The sequence below is a fragment of the Hyperoodon ampullatus genome, assembly GCF_949752795.1.
Source record: "Hyperoodon ampullatus genome assembly, chromosome: 9".
Taxonomy (NCBI): Eukaryota; Metazoa; Chordata; class Mammalia; order Artiodactyla; family Ziphiidae; genus Hyperoodon; species Hyperoodon ampullatus.
The window spans coordinates 103237801-103257619 of record NC_136922.1 but is presented as its reverse complement, the minus strand read 5'-3'; the positions used below and the strand labels follow the sequence as shown (position 1 = coordinate 103257619).

Below are 19819 nucleotides of genomic sequence, written 5' to 3'. Positions count from 1 at the left end.
GCTTTTCGGCCGGAACCGCATCTTCCAGTAATTCGCCAAAATGACCAACACAAAGGGAAAGAGGAGGCGCACCCGCTACATGTTCTCTAGGCCGTTTAGAAAACATGGAGTTGTTCCTTTGGCCACATACATGCGAATCTACAAGAAAGGTGATATTGTAGATATCAAGGGAATGGGCACTGTTCAAAAAGGAATGCCCCACAAATGTTACCATGGCAAAACTGGGAGAGTCTACAATGTTACCCAGCATGCTGTTGGCATCATTGTAAACAAACAAGTTAAGGGCAAGATTCTTGCCAAGAGAATTAATGTGCGTATCGAGCGTATTAAGCACTCTAAGAGCCGGGATAGCTTCCTGAAACGGGTGAAGGAAAATGATCAGAAAAAGAAGGAAGCCAAAGAGAAAGGTCCTTGGGTTCAACTGAAGCGCCAGCCTGCTCCACCCAGAGAAGCACACTTCGTGAGAACCAATGGAAAGGAGCCTGAACTGTTGGAGCCCATTCCCTATGAATTCATGGCATGATGGGTGTAAAGAAAATAAAAGACCTGGACTGTAGAAATGTTTCTCTTAATTGAGTAGAAGTGTAGGACCCCCTTCCCCAAACAAATATTTAAAGCACACTTTAATTGTGTCTGAATTCAGTGGGTGACATCTTTTTACTTTTCAAATTTAGTGGTTTTTATTCCTGAAAGATGTGAGGTAGTTTGTTGTGCAGTATACTCCATTGGTTAATAAACTGCTAGATATTACTTATAAAAAAAAAAAGGCAACCGATGGCCACCAGCTTCAAATTATTTGTACAAACCAATCCATCAGTCATTTCAGCCTGTCGACATTTCTGTGCATGTCTGAAAAGCTTCGCAGGGCTTTAGGTCCCTGAAATTGACTTCGTGTGTCATAGGACAGTGTCACCTGCCTCTTTCTGGTGTCCTAGGACTACGCTCCTTTCTAAGGAAGAAAGCATGAGATGTCTTACAAAGTGAAAACAACCCGTGGAAATAAATTCAGCCTCGCTAGCGTTTTATATAGAGACGTTTTTATTTTAGTCTACTTCTGTACACCCGTTATCAAGTGAAGTAAAATTAAGAGACTCACGTTAATTTGTTTCCATTTCTATTCTCTACCAACGTGGACAGTAATAGGTACAGGACATTTTGGTCTGAGGACCACTTTTGCGGAGTTCACAGCCTCCAGAAATACATACACCCGCTGGCTGCCCATTTCTGCCTCCCAAGAAACAACTCATCAGCATTACAGTGAAATTGATGGTGCTCCTAGTAAATATCAATGCGAGATTTCTTTTTTAAAGAATGCCAGACTTACTGCAGAAAATTCAAGTGTAGACTTTTCCAGCATTAGGAGGATTGACACTTCCACTATATACTACCAAACTTTTTTTTAATTAGACTTTTTATTTCGAGACCATTGTGGGTTCACATGAAGTTTTTAGAGATAATACAGCAATTCTGCGTGCCCTTCACCTAGTTCCCTCAATGGTAACATCTTGCAAAACTACAGTACAGGAGAAATTGGAACCTTCGTACATTACTGGTGAAAATGTAAAAAGGTGCAGTCACTGTGGAAAACAGTTTGGCAGTTTCTCAAAATGTTGAATATAGAGTTACCATATGACCCAGAAATTCCATTCCCGGATCTATACCTAACATAAATGAAAACATACTTCCACACAAACCCTTGTACATGAATGTTTATGGCAGCAATATTCATATTCACAATAGCCCCAAAGTGAAAATTACCCAAGCATCCATCAACTGATAAATGGATAAATAAAATGTGGTATATCCATACAATGGAATGTTTTTCAGCCATAAAAAGAAATTAAGTGCCAATAAATGTTACAACATGGATGAACCTTGAATACATTATGCTGAGTGAAAGAAGCCAGAGATGAAAGACCACATACTGTATGATTCCATTTATATGAAATGTCCAGAATAGGCAAATCTATAGAGACAGAAAATAGATTAGTGGTTGCCTAGGAGTGAGCATGGGGGTTAAGGGAGTAATAGGCAGTGACTGGTAATGGGTATGCGGCTTGTCTTTGGGATAATGAAAATGCTGTAAACACAGATGGTTGCACAACCCTGTGTATATACTGAAAATCATATTTCATGTTACATGAATTGTATCTCAATAAAGATTTTTTTTCTAAATGAGCCCCAGTTGTCGTTTCCTCCACAGAATTAAATCAGCTTGGCTTGACTCATGGGGGAAAATATAGTATGATAACACAAGCAGAATATTGACTTTGAAACAGTCAAGATACAGAACAGATCCATCACCACAAGGGTCCCTCATGTTGCCCCTTTATAGCCACAGGTACCTCTGTTCCCCCACCCACATCCCTGGCCCCTAGCATCCACTAATCTGTTCTCCACTTCTATAATTTTTTTCATTTCAAGAATGTTATATAAATGGAATCATACAGTATATAACCTTTAGGGATTGGCTTTTTTCACTCAGCATACTTCCCTGGACATTCATGCACGTGGTTGTATGTATCAATAGCTCATTGCTTTTTACTGCTGAGTAGTATTCCACGGTATAGATGTAACCTTGTTTGTTGAATGACGTCTGTTATTTCCAGTTTGGGCTGTTACAAATGAAGCTGATGTGAACATTCATACATAGGTTTTTGGTTTTGGTTTTGGTTTTAACATCTTTATTGGAGTATAATTGCTTTACAATGGTGTGTTAGTTTCTTCTATAACAAAGTGAATCAGCTGTACGTATACATATATCCCCATATCCCCTACCTCTTGCGTCTCCCTCCCGCCCTCTCTATCCCACCCCTCTAGGTGGACACAAGCACCTAGCTGATCTCCCTGTGCTATGCGGCTGCTTCCCACTAGCTATCTATTTTGCATTTGGTAGTGTATATATGTCCATGCCTCTCTCTCACTTTGTCCCAGCTTACCCTTCCTTCTCCCTGTGTCCTCAAGTTCATTCTCTGCGTCTGCATCTCTATTCCTGTCCTGCCCCTAGGTTCTTCAGAACCATTTTTTTCTTTTTTAGGTTCCATATATATGTGTTAGCATATGGTATTTGTTTTTCTCTTTCTGACTTACTTCACTCTGTATGACAGACTCTAGGTCCATCCACCTCACTACAAATAACTCAATTTCCTTTCTTTTTATGGCTGGGTAATATTCCATTGTATATATGTGCCACATCTTCTTTATCCATTCATCTCTCGATGGACACTTAGGTTGCTTCCATGTCCTAGCTATTGTAAAGAGAACTGCAATGAACGTTGTGGTACATGACTCTTTTTGAATTATGGTTTTCTCAGGGTATATGCCCAGTAGTGGGATTGCTGAGTCGTATGGTAGTTCTATTTTTAGTTTTTTAAGTAGCCTCCATACTGTTCTCCATAGTGGCTGTATCAATTTACATTCCCACCAACAGTGCAAGAGGGTTCCCTTTTCTCCACATCCTCTCCAGCATTTGTTGTCTGCAGATTTTCTGATGATGCCCATTCTAACTGGTGTGAGGTGATACCTCATTGTAGTTTTGATTTGCATTTCTCTAATGATTAGTGATGTTGAGCATCCTTTCATGTGTTTGTTGGCAATCTGTATATCTTCTTTGGAGAAATGTTGATTTAGGTCTTCTGCCCATTTTTGGATTAGGTTGTTTGTTTGTTTGTTTTAAATTTATTTATTTATCTTTGGCAGCATTGGGTCTTTGTTGCTGCACGTGGGCTTTCTCTAGTTGCGGCGAGCGGGAGCTTCTCTTCTTTATGGTGCACCGGCTTCTCACTGCGGTGGCTTCTCTTGTTGTGGAGCACAGGCTCTAGACGCACAGGCTTCAGTAGTTGTGGCACGTGGGCTCAGCCATTGTGGCTCGCGGGCTCCAGAGTGCAGGCTCAGTAGTTGTGGCACATGGGCCCAGCCGCCCCGCAGCATGTGGGATCTTCCCAGACCACAGCTTGAACCCGTGTCCCCCACACTGGCAGGAGGATTCCCAACCACTGTGCCACCAAGGAAGTCCTGTTTGTTTTTTTTGATATTGAGCTGCATGAGCTGCTTGTATATTTTGGAGATTAATCCTTTGTCAGTTGCTTCATTTGCAAATATTTTCTCCCGTTCTGAGGGGTGTCTTTTTGTCTTGTTTATGGTTTCCTTTGCTGTGCAAAAGCTTTTAAGTTTCATTAGGTCCCATTTGTTTATTTTTGTTTTTATTTCCATTTCTCTAGGAGGTGGGTCAAAAAGGATCTTGCTGTGATTTATGCCATAGAATGTTCTGCCTATGTTTTCCTCTAAGAGTTTTATAGTGTCTGGCCTTACATTTAGGTCTTTAATCCATTTTGAGTTTATTTTTGTGTATGGTGTTAGGAAGTGTTGTAATTTCATACTTTTACATGTACTTGTCCAGTTTTCCCAGCACCACTTAGTGAAGAGGCTGTCTTTTCTCCATTGTATATTCTTGCCTCCTTTACCAAAGATAAGGTGACCATATCTGTGTGGGTTTATCTCTGGGCTTTCTATCCTGTTCCATTGATATGTCTTTCTGTTTTTGTGCCAGTACCATACTGTCTTGATTACTGTAGCTCTGTAGTATAGTATGAAGTCAGGGAGCCTGATTCCTCCAGCTCCATTTGTCTTTCTCAAGATTGCTTTGGCAATTCAGGGTCTTTTGTGTTTCCATACAAATTGTGAAATTTTTTGTTCAAGTTCTGTGAAAAATGCCATTGGTAGTTTGATAGGGATTGCATTGAATCTGTAGATTGCTTTGGGTAGTATAGTCATTTTCACAATGTTGATTCTTCCAATCCAAGAACGTGATATATCCCTCCATCTGTTTGTATCATCTTTAATTTCTTTCATCAGTGTCTTATAGTTTTCTGCATACAGGTCTTTTGTCTCCTTAGGTAGGTTTATTCCTAGGTATTTTATTCTTTTTGTTGCAGTGGTAAATGGGAGTGTTTCTTTAATTTCTCTTTCAGATTTTTCATCATTAGTGTATAGGAATGCAAGATATTTCTGTGCATTAATTTTGTATCGTGATACTTTACCAAATTCATCGATTAGCTCTAGTAGTTTTCTGGTAGCATCTTTAGGATTCTCTATGTCCAGTACCATGTCATCTGCAAACAGTGACAGTTTTACTTCTTCTCTTCTGATTTGGATTCCTTTTATTTCCTTTTCTTCTCTGATTGCTGTGGCTAAAACGTCCAAAACTATGTTGAATAATAGTGGTGAGAGTGGGCAACCTTGTCTTGTTCCTGATCTTAGTGGAAGTGGTTTCAGTTTTTCACCATTGAGGACGATGTTGGCTTTGGGTTTGTCATATATGGCCTTTATTATGTTGAGGTAAGTTCCGTCTATGCCTACTTTCTGGAGGGTTTTTATCATAAATGGGTGTTGAACTTTGTCAAAAGCTTTCTCTGCATCTATTGAGATGATCATATGGTTTTTCTCCTTCAATTTGTTAATATGGTGTATCACATTGATTGATTTGTGTATATTGAAGAACCCTTGCATTCCTGGGATAAGTCCCACTTGATCAGGTGTATGATCCTTTTAATGTCCTGTTGGATTCTGTTTGCTAGTATTTTGTTGAGGATTTTTGCATCTATGTTCATCAGTGATAATGGTCTGCAGTTTTCTTTCTTTGTGACATCCTTGTCTGGTTTTGGTATCAAGGTGATGGTGGCCTCGTAGAATGAGTTTGGGCGTGTTCCTCCCTCTGCTATATTTTGGAAGAGTTTGAGAAGGATAGGCGTTAGCTCTTCTCTAAATGTTTGATAGAATTCGCCTGTGAAGCCATCTGGTCCTGGGCTTTTGTTTGTTGGAAGATTTTTAATCACAGTTTCAACTTCAGTGCTTGTGATTGGTCTGTTCATATTTTCTATTTCTTCCTGGTTCAGTCTTGGCAGGTTGTGCATTTCTAAGAATTTGTCCATTTCTTCCAGGTTGTCCATTTTATTGGCATAGAGTTGCTTATAGTAATCTCTCATGATCTTTTGTATTTCTGCAGTGTCAGTTGTTACTTCTCCTTTTTCATTTCTAATTCTATCGATTTGAGTCTTCTCCCTTTTTTTCTTGATGAGTCTGGCTAATGGTTTATCAATTTTGTTTATCTTCTCAAAGAACCAGCTTTTAGTTTTATTGATCTTTGCTATCGTTTCCTTCATTTCTTTTTCATTTATTTCTGATCTGATCTTTATGATTTCTTTCCTTCTGATAACTTTGGGGGGTTTTTGTTCTTTTTCTCAAATTGCTTTAGGTGTAAGGTTAGGTTGTTTCTTTGAGATGTTTCTTGTTTCTTAAGGTAGGATTGTATTGCTATAAACTTCCCTCTTAGAGCTCCTTTTACTGCATCCAATAGGTTTTGGGTCGTCGTGTTTTCATTGTCATTTGTTTCTAGGTATTTTTTTATTTCCTCTTTGATTTCTTCAGTGATCTCTTGGTTATTAAGTAGTGTATCATTTAGCCTCCATGTGTTTGTATTTTTTACAGATTTTTTCCTGTAATTCATATTTAGTCTTATAGTGTTGTGGTCAGAAAAGATACTTGATACGATTTCAATTTTCTTAAATTTACCAAGGCTTGACTTGTGACCCAATATATGATCTATCCTGGATAATGTTCCATGAGCACTTGGGAAGAAAGTGTATTCTGTTATTTTTGGATGGAATGTCCTATAAATATCAATTAAGTCCAACTTGTTTAATGTATCATTTAAAGCTTGTGTTTCCTTATTTATTTTCATTTTGGATGATCTGTCCATTGGTGAAAGTGGGGTGTTTAACTCCCCTAGTATTATTGTGTTACTGTCGATTTCCCCTTTTATGGCTGTTTGCACTTGCCTTATGTATTGAGGTGCTCCTATGTTGGGTGCATAAATATTTACAATTTTTATATCTTCTTCTTGGATTGATCCCTTGATCATTCTGTAGTGTCCTTCTTTTCTCTTGTAATACTCTTTATTTTAAAGTCTATTTTATCTGATATGAGTATTGCTATTCCAGCTTTCTTCTGATTTCCATTTGCATGGAATATCTTTTTCCATCCCCTTACTTTCAGTCTGTATGTGTCCCTAGGTCTGAAGTGGGTCTCTTGTATACAGCATATATACAGGTCTTGTTTTTGTATCCATTCAGCCAGTCTGTGTCTTTTGGTTGGAGCATTTAATCCATTTACATTTAAGGTAATTATCAGTATGTATGTTTCTATTACCATTTTCTTAATTGTTTTGAGTTTGTTATTGTAGGTCTTTTCCTTCTCTTGTGTTTCCTGCCTAGAGAAGTTCCTTTAGCATTTGATGTAAAGCTGGTTTGGTGGTGCTGAATTCTCTTAGCTTTTGCTTGTCCGTGAAGGTTTTAATTTGTCTGCAGACTCTGAATGAGATCCTTGCTGGGTAGAGTAATCTTGGTTGTAGGTTTTTCCCTTTCATCACTTTAAATATGTCCTGCCACACCCTTCTGGCTTGCAGAGTTTCTGCTGAAAGATCAGCTATTAGCTTTATGGGGATTCCCTTGTATTTTATTTGTTGCTTTTCCCTTGCTGCTTTTTTCTTCTTTTTTTGCGGTACCCGGACCTCTCACTGCCGCGGCCTCTCCCGTTATGGAGCACAGGCGCTCCGGACGCGCAGGCTCAGCAGCCATGGCTCACGGGCCCAGCCGCTACACGGCATGTGGGATCCTCCCGGACCGGGGCATGAACCCATGTCCCCTGCATCAGCAGGCAGACTCTCAACCACTGCACCACCAGGGAAGCCCTCCCTTGCTGCTTTTAATATTTTTTTGTATTTAATTTTTGACAGTCTGATTAATATGTGTCTTGGCATGTTTCTCCTTGGATTTATCCTGTATGGGACTCTCTGTGCTCCCTGGACTTGATTGACTATTTCCTTTCCCATATTAGGGAAGTTTTCAACTATAATCTCTTCAAATATTTTCTCAGTCCCTTTTTTTTTTCTCTTCTTCTTCTGGGACCCCTATAATTCGAATGTTGGTGTGTTTAATGTTGTCCCAGAGGTCTCTGAGACTGTCCTCAATTCTTTTCATTCTTTTTTCTTTATTCTGCTCTGCGGTAGTTATTTCCACTGTTTTATCTTCCAGGTCACTTATCCGTTCTTCTGCCTCAATTATTCTGCTATTGATTCCTTCTAGAGAATTTTTAATTTCATTTATTGTGTTGTTCATCGTTAGTTTGCTCTTTAGTTCTTCTAGGTCCTTGTTAAATGTTTCTTGTATTTTCATCATTGTTTCCAAGATTTTGGATCATCTTTACTATCATTACTCTGAATTCCATTTTAGGTAGACTGCCTATTTCCTCTTCATTTGTTTGGTCTGGTGGGTTTTTACCTTGCTCTTTCATCTGCTGTGTATTTCTCTGCCTTCTCATTTTGCTTAACTTACTGTGTTTGGGGTCTCCTTTTCGCAGGCTGCAGGTTCGTAGTTCCCGTTGTTTTTGGTGTCTTCCCCCAGTGGGTAGGGCTGGTTCAGTGGGTTGTATAGGCTTCCTGGTGGAGGGGTCTGGTGGATGAGGCTGGATCTTGTCTTTCTGATGGGCAGGACCGTGTCTGGTGGTGTGTTTTGGGGTGTCTGTGAACTTATTATGATTTTAGGCAGCCTCTCTCTGCTAATGGGTGGGGTTGTGTTCCTGTCTTGCTAGTTGCTTGGCATGGGGTGTCCAGCAATGGAGCTTGCTGGTCGTTAAGTGGAGCTGGGTCTTAGCGTTGAGACAGAGATCTCTGGGAGAGCTCTCACCGACTGATATTATGTGGAGCCGGGAGGTCTCTGGTGGACCAATGTCCTAAACTCGGCTCTCCCACCTCAGAGGCTCAGGCCTGACACCCAGCTGGAGCACCAAGACCATGTCAGCCACACGGCCAGGTACGTGGGGAGTTTCTTGCCTTTTGGGAAGTCTGAGGTCTTCTGCCAGCATTCAGTAGGTGTTCTTTTTTTTTTTTTTTTTTTTTTTTGCATTACGCGGGCCTCTCACTGTTGTGGCCTCTCCCGTTGCGGAGCACAGGCTCCGGACGCGCAGGCTCAGCAGCCATGGCTCACGGGCCCAGCCGCTCTGCGGCATGTGGGATCCTCCCGGACTGGGGCACGAACCCGTGTCCCCTGCATCGGTAGGCAGACTCTCAACCACTGCGCCACCAGGGAAGCCCTCAGTAGGTGTTCTTTAGGAGTTGTTCCACATGTAGATGTATTTTTGATGTATTTGTGGGGAGGAAGGTGATCTCCATGTCTTATTCCTCCACCATGTTGAAGATCTCCCCCCACCCCCGCCATACATAGGTTTTTGTGTGAACATGTTTCGTTTTCCCTGGGATAAATGCCCAAGAGTGCCATTGATGTGTCATACGGCAGTTGGGAGCTTAGTTTCATAAGAAACTGCAAAATTGTTTCCCAGAGTGGTGGTATGATTTTGCATCCCCACAGCAATGCACAAGTGATTCTGTTTCTCTGCATCCTCACTGGCATTTGGTGTGGTCACTATTTTTATTTTGGCCATTCTAATAGGGGTGTAGTGATAGCTTATTGTGGTTTTGATTTGCGTTTCCCTGATGGCTAATGATGTTGGACATATTTTCATGTGCTTATTTTGCCATCTGTCTATCTTTTTCTGTGAAATGTCTCCATATCTTTTGCCCATGTTCTGATTGGATTGTTTTCTTTTTCTACTATTGAGTTTTTATTTTATTTATTTATTTTTGGCTGCATTGGGCCTTTGTTGCTGCACGCAGGCTTTCTCTAGTTGCGGCGAGCAGGGGCTACTCTTCGCTGCGGTGCCCGGGCTTCTCATTGCAGTGGCTTCTCCTGTTGCGGAGCATGGGCTCCAGGCGCGTGGGCCTCAGCAGTTGAGCTACGTGGGCTCAGTAGTTGTGGCTCGTGGGCTCTAGAGCGCAGGCTCAGTAGTTGTGGCACACGGGTTTAGTTGCTCCACAGCATGTGGGATCTTCCCGGACCAGGGCTCGAACCCGTGTCCCCTGCATTGGCAGGTGGATTCATTTTTTTTTTTTTTTTGGCGGTACGTGGGCCTCTCACTGTTGTGGCCTCTCCCGTTGCGGAGCACAGTCTCCGGACGCGCAGGCCCAGCGGCCATGGCTCACGGGCCCAGCCGCGCCGTGGCATGTGGGATCTTCCTGGACCGGGGCACAAACCCGTGTCCCCTGCATCGGCAGGCGGACTCTCAACCACTGTGCCATCAGGGAAGCCCTGTCCATGTTCTCTTAAGTGAATACCTAAGTATTTAATTTTCTTTGTGGTCATCATAAATAATATTGTTTTAAATATCAGTTTCCACATGTTCATTGTTAGCATGAACATTGTTAGCACAAATGTGATTGATTTTTGTGTGTTGATCTTGTATCCTGTAAACTTGCTGCACTCATTAGTTCTAGTTTTGGTGTTTTGGGATTTGTTTGTTTGTTTATCTAGTAGATTCCTTGGGACTTTCTATGAAGACAACCATGTCATATGCAAATAGGGATGGTTTTATTTCTTCCTTTGCAATTTGTATGCCTTTATTTTTGTCTTGCATTATTGCAGTGGCTAGAACTTCTAGTACTATGTTGATTAAGAACGGTGTGAAAGCACACATCCTTGCCTTGTTCCTGAACTTAAGAGAGAAAGCATTCAGTCTTTTGCTGTTAAGCATGACACAGCTGAGGGTTTTTACCACCATGTCTTACAAAATTAGTTCTGTCTTCTTTTCCTCCCCCCACATTTTTTAAGGCAAAGATTAAGTCTTAGGGACTGGCAGGACTTCCCTGGTGACCCATTGGTTAAGACTCCATGCTCCCAATGTAGGGGGCATGGGCTTGACCCCTGGTTGGGGAACTAAGATCCCTCATGCCACATGGCGTGACCAAAAAAAAAAAAAAAGACTTGGGTATTGGCCCAACTGAGATGACAGAGCAAAAAGAAAGCATAAAGGAAATTTAAGTACTTCCTCCTCCAGGCTAGGCTTGCAAGAGTGACAGAACCAAGTTCCTTTGGTGGGGGCGGGACTTCACAGCCTTAATCAGCGCTGGGGAGCTAATCTCTTTATCAGGGCCCTTGCACTCTGCAGTGAGCTAAGGGCCCCCTGCACCTGGGGCAGTCATTGCCTGTAACACAGGAGAGCCTCACGGAATGGGGTGCCTGTCCCCTCTCTGGTTACCCTGCTCTTCCAGGAAGCTCTCGGCTGCCAGCCTCACTGCCTGCCAACCTGAGTTGGCGATTGGAGAGTCTCAGATACCCAGATCCAGGGTGACAGGAGTGGCCAGGACCAGATTTAGATTTGTATGTGCTTTTGGCAGTGGCTCCCCAAAGAAGAGAATGGGCTATGAAGAGAGGAAGCACGTTAAAGGTTCCATGGCTGGGTAAAACTGGTAGCGACACAGTGCATCTACAGTACGTATATTCCACAGAACAAAATTTTTATTAGGGGAAAGGGATGGGCAATTTAGTCTAAACTTTAGAAAGAAAAGCAAGCAATCACTCCCTCACCCACTCACCTCCACCCCGCCCCCCGCCTTTGGGGTCATCTCCCGCTGGGGTCCTGCAGCCTCCATTCCCCTCTCCCTGGCACGTCGCCCCGCCCACCCCACCCCCACCTGGCAGCGCTCCCCTCGTGCCCCACCCCCGGGCTGGCCGAGACTACACCTGCGCAGGTTAAACTTGCAGGGACGCGCTGCCGTGGGTGGCGGGGGAAGGTGAGCGGATGTGAGAGGTGGGATGGGAGGACGAGGCAAGGATGAGAAAACAGGCCTCTGCTAATGGCCGGTCGGCGGCCCTGGCGGGAAGGAGGGATGCGGCCAGAGGGGCGCCCCGGCCGCCCTCGAGCGAGCCAGCCCCTGGCTCCTCGGGGTCCTGGTCCCACGGTTCCACCTCGCCGGTCCATACCAACGCGCGAGGCGCCGGGGGGAGGCCGGGAGCGGGCCGTTCCACTCGGGGAGGGGCGGCATGGTTAGGCCGCGGCCCGCGCCACCTGCGGCCTGGGGCGGGGGTGGGCCGGAGGCTGGGCCGCGCCGCCCGTTCTGTGCCGTGCGGGCGGGCCGGGCCGCGCCGCGCCGCCCCCCGCCCCGCCAGCCGCCCGGGAGGCCCCTCCTCCCAGCGACCCGGCGCGGAGCTAGGCCGGAGCGCTCCGCGGAGCCGCAGAGACCGCCTCCGTGCCCCCGCCCCCACCCCACCCCACCCCACCCCACCCCACCCCACCCCACCCCCATACGCTCCCCGCCCGCCTCCCTGCGCCTCCCCCCAGTCCCCCTCGTCCCGCCCCCGCGCCCCCAACCGCTCGCTCGCCTACACCCGCCCCCTGGCCGCTCGCCCCTCGGCCCCGCCCCCCGCGTTCTCACCACCGCCCCCCGGCCCTCCGGCCCCCCGCGGCCTCCGCCGCGCCCCTGTATCCCCGGCACCCCCGCCCTCCGCCCCCGCGCGCCACCCCCCCGCGTCCCCGCGCCCCCGCCCGCGCGGCCGGGGACGAGCGCGGCCGAGCGCATGCTGATCCCTGTCCTCCTCCTCCTCAGGCGGCGCTGGCGGCGGCCCCGGGATCCGCGGAAGCCGGCATGCTGGAGAAATTCGAGTTGGAAGAAGAAGGTGAGTGCCACCCGCTGGAACGCGCTTCCGTGTCTACGCCGGGGGCCCGGAGGGGCCGGGGCGCGGGGACAGACGGGGTTCACGACCCGGAGGCCGCGGGACCCAGCCGCCCACCGCCCGTCCGGCTTCGGGCGGCGCGCCCTGCGGGGGCTGGCGGTAGAGACGCGGAGCCGGCAGAGCGTGTCTGCAGTGGCCGCGGGTGCCTTTCGGTGGCGAAATCTCTTTGGGTTCTAAGGGGAGCCCGCAACCCGGCCATCCACACGGATGGTCGGTCCTTTTGTCCTTACAAGCCGAACTGGAATTAGAGCAAGGTGACGTGCCGTAGTAATTGTTTGGGATGCCACCATACATTTAGGGGTAACCCCCAGATTATGCCTATGGTCCATACCTTTAAATAACACACACTGGTTCCCTTATCTGTACTTGTGAAAATACCACCAGCAGGGTGTGTCTTCTCGTCTTGATAGGGAAAGTTCAATTGGAAAAGCGGTGGCGGCTTAGCGAATTGGTTTTGAGTTCAGGTGATCCTGTCGTTCCATCGTTTCTGTCTTCCCATCGTTTCTGTCTTCCTTTCGCTCGCTCGGTTTTTTTCCTTTTCCTGCCCCGTTTTCTTCTTCTTACCTGGATCTTATTTTGAAGCTGTTGAAATGTGGGGGGATGAGTTTGTTCTTTGGCAAAATGAATATTTAGCGTGGATTATGATGAGCGTTTACCTGGATCTTATTTTGAAACTGTTAAAATTTGAAGGGAATGAGCTTGTTCTTTGGCAGAATTAGTATTTAAAATGAGATATGATGAGTTCAAAGTCTAAAAAGAACTTTGTATAAGATGCTTGACAATTTGAGGAATTTAAAAGACCTCCACACTATCTTGTGTTTTTCCGTTATTCGTTTAGTGACTTCTCTTTTTTCCAAGAGTATTGATGGAATAAAGCTCCTGGAACAAAGCATGTGCCATGTGGATGCTGTGCCCTCTGCCAACTTTACTTTAATACTTCCGTTTATTTACAGTCAGGCAGTTACTTAACTAAGCATGCACAACCAATATGAGAACGTTAAGCCGACAGTATCAGGCCAGTGCTTACGTTTATTTTATGTTTTAGAGTTCCCGCATTTCACAGACATGTTAACCAGAAGGTCGTGTTCATAGTAATTATCATTAAAAGTCTGCCGCCATATTTATTATTAACAAGCAGTTACATGATACATTTCAGAATTTTACTAGGGCTTAATTTGCATTCTGTTCTACTGTCCTACTGAAAAATAATCCAGTGTGTCGAATCGAATCCACCTCATTATTCCGTGATTTTATTATATTGCAGGTCGAACTTGGGGCACTGTCCACAGGGCAGTATGGTGTGCCCCCCTTTTGTTAAGACTTTGAATATCTAAATCATAGAGTTTTCTTTGTCCCTGATTTCAGTAACAATGAGACTCCATTGCATTTAATCATTTTGCAGATTCACATGAGGGCAAAGGGAAGTAGAGAGCAGATGCTATTGGAGAGGTGCCATAGTTATGGTTTAGAGCACAGGCCCAGCTTCAGAGCGTATCTTAATTTCTTATTAAGCTGCGTGACCTTGGACAAGCTACTTAACCTTCCTGTGCCTTAGTTTTCCCATTCATAAGGTGGAGCTAGTATCGGGGTATTTTAAGGATTAAATGAGATAATCCATGTAATGGTATTTAGTACAATGTAAATCCACAGTAAGCACTTAGTACATGTTAGTTACTGTAACTGTTTAAGTGCCATTTACCATTGTACTGAACTCATGGACTTTTTAAGCTTTTTATTAATGAATCGTCCATAGAGATTTTTCTCAGTACAGGTTTGATGGGGTTTTTTTCCTTACTTGAGATTTATTAATTTAATTATGTTGCATTTCTCAAAGCAGATATTTGAGAAATATCTCTATGCCTTATTTCTTTTGCATTGTTTCTGCCACGGGAATGAATATAAAATACTAAACCTAAGCATCTAAGAAAAGGAATTTCCCATTTTCACCTATCTGTTTTTATCTATATTGCTGTCATTACTTTAAAGCATACTGAATCACACAAATAACCCTGTCAAATTTTTCTAGATTCTTAAGAAGGCAAAATGTTAAAAAGCAGTTGCTTGGAAGCTGTTAGCCAAGCTGGAAGGGGTAGTGTTGGCGTGGTTGTCTAAAGTGCTGCTTTGTTTCTTTTGAACTTTAGATTGCTTATTCATCCAAAATACGGAAAAACTGAATATCGAGCAGAATCTTACATTTATTCAGGGGAACAATAAGTCCTAACAGTAGGACATTACACCTTTAAATAGCATCCTGTGAGCTGATGTGTTAGCAGCCGACATAATATGGATACATAGCTGTTGAATAGGTCCTCGCTTAATCTCCCAGCTTCCTTCTTATTCACTTGGTGTCATCATTTGTGCATTGCGATCTGGACGCTTTCCTTAGATGGGGATGCATTGGTATACATGGAAACACGTGATTGCTAATACTTTTGTTACCAAGTCTTTTCCTATTTCCTAATAAATTCTAACAGATACTCTGTTCGTTAGAAAGGCATTAGTGAAGTTGGCGTAATCTCTTAAAACGTTAATTTGCTTCTGGAAAGAAAGAAGAAATCGTGCCTCTGTCTCCCATGTGTTGTCCAGGTCCTCTTTTGCCTGGGTTCTGACACCAAGTGCCCACCCACTTCTTCCTACCATCGCACCCTGACAGAGGGACCTTTCCAGAGCGTGAATTGACAGCACCACTCCTTTACGGGAAAACCTTTACCGCTTTCCTGGGTCTGTATATAGAATACATGCAGACTTCTCTTCATCTGCAGCCTCACTGCCTCATCCCGGCCGTACACACCAATGATCAGAGAGCTTTCTGTGCATAAGCCCTGCCAGAGAGCTTTTTAAGAGGCAGATTCTAATTCTGTGGGCCTGGGGTGAAACCTGGGAGTCTGCATTTCTGCTAAGCTCCCAAGTGCTGCTGCAGCTGCTTCACAGACCCTGCGGTGAATAATAAGGCTCTAGAACAGACACGGGCAAACTTTTTCTGTAAAGGGCCAGATGGTCTTGGTCTCTGTCCCTGTCAAGACTGCTCAGCCTGCCCGTGCAGCAGCAAAGCAGCAACGCGGTCCAAGTGGCAGGGCTGTGTTCCAGTCAAACTTTATTTACAGAAAGAGGCCAGATTTGGCCCACAAGCAGAGTTAGCCAGACCCCTGTTCTGTGACCCTTCATGGTCTCGGTGCCTGAGGGTTTACATCCTTTGGAGGGTAAGACCTTCTCTTGCTCCCTTTTTCCACCTGCCAACCTTACTACATCACGGCTCAGCCCAAGTCTCACCCTCTCCGAGGCCGCTCCCTAAAGCCCTCTGTACTTCTCCATAATCCATCTTTCTCTTCCCAGCAGGTGATACGGTGGCACGTCGTGGGTGCTCAGCCGTGTTTTGGTATCTCAGGGACTACATTCAGTGTTTTTGTTTCCTTTATGGGAACGATGGGAGGATGAAATGATTCGGTGTCTGCAAAGTGATGCGAGCAGTGCCTGGCCCATAGCAGTCACTTTGTGTTTGCGTTTCAAGTGTTTAATTACATCAGCCACACCTGTTTGTTTTTATCAAGATTAACCATCTTGAACTTATTTAACCACAGGGCCCAGCACCTTCATAAGCACCTAAACGCAGCCAGTGAGTGCTTTCTCAAGTAGATGAGTATTCAGAAATTTATTCATGATTAATAAATCTGTAATTCTGGCGCTACATCAAGAACTTTACGGCCCCTGGGAACTACCTGTGTTATCGCTGCCGTCTTGTCATTCCAGCTGTCGCAGACTCTCCAGTTTCTTCGGGGCTTTCAGCAAGTGCTGTGGTTGGTCCGTCCCACTTCTTCCCAGTCACCTGTCCCCTCTCCGCTCACCACCTGCCTGCTTCCTTCAGTCCAGGCGGCCCTTTCTGTCCGAGCTGTTCCTTCCTCACCTTCCTCAAGGCATTTCCCAAAGGATAAGCTTTTCAGAACTTGCCTCCAAACTCATTTTCCTAGCAAGACGGGTCAAGCTAGTGTGCACGATCAAAAATAGGGAAGAAGTGGGGGTTAAGAAGTACAAGCGAGGGGAAAGCATTATTCTTCAGTCAAGGATCTTGGACTTGTAGGCCCAGTTCTGTAATGAAGTGGCTGTATTCTTGAATAATCCTTGTCTCTTGGAGCGTTGCTTGCTTGTTTTGTTGTCGTTGTCACTGTGGGTTTTCTCGGTAGACCAAAGCCCAGCATTGGTGAACTTGTACTTTTCCTTCCAGCTTGAAAATACGACCTAAAGCAACCAGCAACCTCTCTACAATAAACTGAAAATGTGCATTCACTCTAACTTGTTCATTCTCAACTGGAGGATATTGCCCTGAAGTGAGCAAACATTGGTTCTTGTTGGGGGACAAAAATCTTAGCTATTACAGTGGTTTCTGGCTCTCCAAAGGGCCCCTGAATGGATACACAGTGTATCTGTGGTATTAAAGTTTCATGGGGGTAGGACAGTTGAGGGGGGAATGTATAGAAAGGCTTGGGGGGGGTGGATAATGAAAAAAAGTTTGAGAAACACTGCTCTAACTTACTTAAGGGAGAATGTCTTCCTGTGAATTTGTGGAACCTTTTAAAGTATCCCCTTCTCACTCAGCTTTGATCAGTGAGGCTCAGCTGGGTCCACTTGGCTTATTGACTGTAGTGTAAGAGGTACTGACCTCTGGTGGTGACAGGTTTGTGATCGCCGTTTGGTTGCTGGCCGATCATCTCGTAGTATTAGAAGGCTCTGAGAATCTATCTTCCAGACTCTTTCCTTTCCTGCTGAGCTTGCATACTTATCTTAGAGGTTTATTGTTTCTTGTTTATAAAAATAGTTACGGCTTTATGAAGTATTTACAATTAAACATTTTCTGCTCCGGCTGACCCTGTATTTGAAAGCTTGCCATTTTTAACAGACTTTAGGTACACATTTTAAAGTCAGGCTTCACATTTGATGGTATCTCAGATTTGATAAGATAGAGTAGTTGTTTTATAGGCTGCGGAGGTTTTGTTATCTGAAATGTTAAGACCCCTGACTATTTTACACAAGAGGGGAGTGCACAGCAGGGTTTGAGGATCCAAAAGTGGGACCTGCCACCGGGCTTCACAAGTAACTGGGAAGTCACCAGGAACCAAGGCCGCGCTGAGTCATGTCCACGGTGGTGAAGGGGCCTCCACGACCTTCCCGCTCAGGACGGGTTCTGCCTGCTCATTGGTGAGCCCTCGGCGGCCCCAGCAGGCGGCTGGCAGGAGTCCAGGCCAGCGCGTCAGGCTGTCTGCTCCCTGGCCGGGGTGTTTCCACCCTACAGCTCTGCGTGGGGTAGGCAGAACCCTTGCAAGGTTGTTATGCCAGGACCCCTGAGCCTTTACATTTTACCTGCGAATTTTAAAGTGGGAAAATTGTGCTACCACAAAGCACTTGGAATTTATTTGAAGAAACTGGAAGAATTTTTGTCCTTTTTCTATGATTATAGTAGCCGGTGTGTGTTAAGTATATTGAGGCACTGTTATAAATCCTTCATGTTCATCTCGTCTAATCCTCAAAACAACTCTTAAGGGGTAAATATTTTTATCTTCCCTGTTTATAGAGGAGGAGATTAAGACGGTGAGAGGTTAAATAAGTGACCACGGGGGACATATCTGGGAAGGTGGGGTCGCCAGGTTTCAAACACAGGCCTTAGACTTGCAGCCCAGGCGCTGAGCCGGCCTTCGTAACCGACACGAAATGATCCCTTATCTGGAAACTCTCTTCCATTTCCTCGCTTCCCATTCCCTCTTCAGCCCGTTTCCACCACTCCACCACTCCACCCAAATTCCCTGAGGTGGTCACTCGCCGCGGCATTTTGCAAACTCCAGTGGACACTTAGTCGTCTTCTCGTTTTGAGCTGTTCGTAGGCGTCACCAGGGATGACCTCTGCCCCCTTCTCTCACGGAGCACTCCTCGCGTGCTCCTCAAACCTGCCCGCTCGTGGTTTCCTTGAGGGCTCTTTCTTACCCTTTTTCCTTTCCGTTTTGTTTTGTTTGTAGTAGCAGGTGGAGTGAGGGCTAATTCACGAGCCATGCGTTTGAACATCAGCTGTGGGACTTGCTCCTGGCACTTCCCGAAGCCACCTGTCTTCTCCTCCTGTGCCCTCCCCTAGGCAGTCTCCCTCACTTCCATGGCTTCAGTTACCACCTGCCTGTTGCCCAGTGTTTAATTACCACGATGCTTTAATAACTGATGATGCCCAAATAGATATCTGCAGCCAGATCTCCCTTCTGAGTATTCGGTTGCCTATTGGATGTCTCTGCCTGAGTCATCGCACCGTCTCTCTGGTCTGTCCCCCTGCTTCTCCCTCACGCCTCTTTTTTCTCCCCCCAACCTGATTCAGTAAGTGCTACCACGTTCACCTGGTTTTTTGTTTTGCTTTTTAACAAGAATGACGTTGAGCTATGGCTCCCTCACTCTCCCACACCCAAGCGGTCGGTCCTCTCGCTTTCACCTCCTGAATACCTACCTGTCTCCGCCGTCGTCACCTTTCTGTTGACTATTAAACAGCCTCATCTCTCCAGCATCTACTCTGGCCCCCTCCAATCAACTTCACATGCTGCAATTAGAGATATTTTTGAAAACATGTATCTGATCGTGTCACTTCCAGGCTTAAAAGCCTTCTCTGACTTTCCTTTGCCTTTAGGCTGGAGCCCAGACTTACCTCCCTCTTCCCTCTGCCCACCTCACCGCGCACCTCCCTCCTCCTGGCCTTGTTCCTCCGTGCCTGCTGGACTTTGCACAGGCTGTTCCCTCTCCCTGGATTGTCCTTCCCTGTCCTCTTGGCCACCTGCTAGTTTTCTTCAGGTCTCAGCCTACATGTCACTTCCTCGGGAAAATTGACTTCCTGGAAGCCCCAGACAGGCCTTCACATATTATCTCATGATCCCTCATGGTTGATGGAGCTGTTAAGGTGAAAGGCATTTATTCATGTTTCTCTGCCATCGTGGAAGCTCTGTGAGGATGGGGACTGAAAACGTAACTGTTTGCCAGGTCTCAAAGATATGATGGTGACTAAGACCTAGTTTCAATAAATATTTGTCACATACGTGAACACATGTATTTTCTGGAGCTTTACCTTTTACTCTGGCACATGGGCTCAGTGTACTTCAGTGGTTAATGTTGTTTCTTATAAAGAAATAAGGCATTTCTACTTAGCAATGAGAGGGAATCCACTTCCCAAGTTTATGCGTGCT

General features: G+C 45.3%; 2 protein-coding genes across 7 annotated transcripts in view; both read left to right on the top strand.

Annotated features, from left to right (window-relative positions):
* PRKAG2 (protein kinase AMP-activated non-catalytic subunit gamma 2) overlaps positions 1-19819 on the top strand; it is a gene marked incomplete at its 5' end in the record, with an annotated part of 287549 nt that overhangs the window by 211921 nt on the left and 55809 nt on the right. For 4 of the 6 annotated variants that reach the window (XM_079711967.1, XM_079711966.1, XM_079711969.1 and 1 more), the window contains one exon: positions 12494-12563. The exons of the other annotated variants lie outside the window; for them this stretch is intronic. In XM_079711967.1, coding sequence (XP_079568093.1) covers positions 12494-12563 — 70 coding nt within the window. The remainder of the gene's footprint in view (positions 1-12493; positions 12564-19819) is intronic. 6 annotated transcript variants of the gene reach the window in all.
* On the top strand, positions 41-556 carry LOC307058494 (large ribosomal subunit protein eL21-like; the record flags this gene model as incomplete). The annotated part of the gene is made up of 1 exon (XM_079711978.1): positions 41-556. The coding sequence occupies one exon, from the start codon at positions 41-43 to the stop codon at positions 521-523; it is 483 nt and encodes a 160-aa protein (XP_079568104.1). The 3' UTR covers positions 524-556.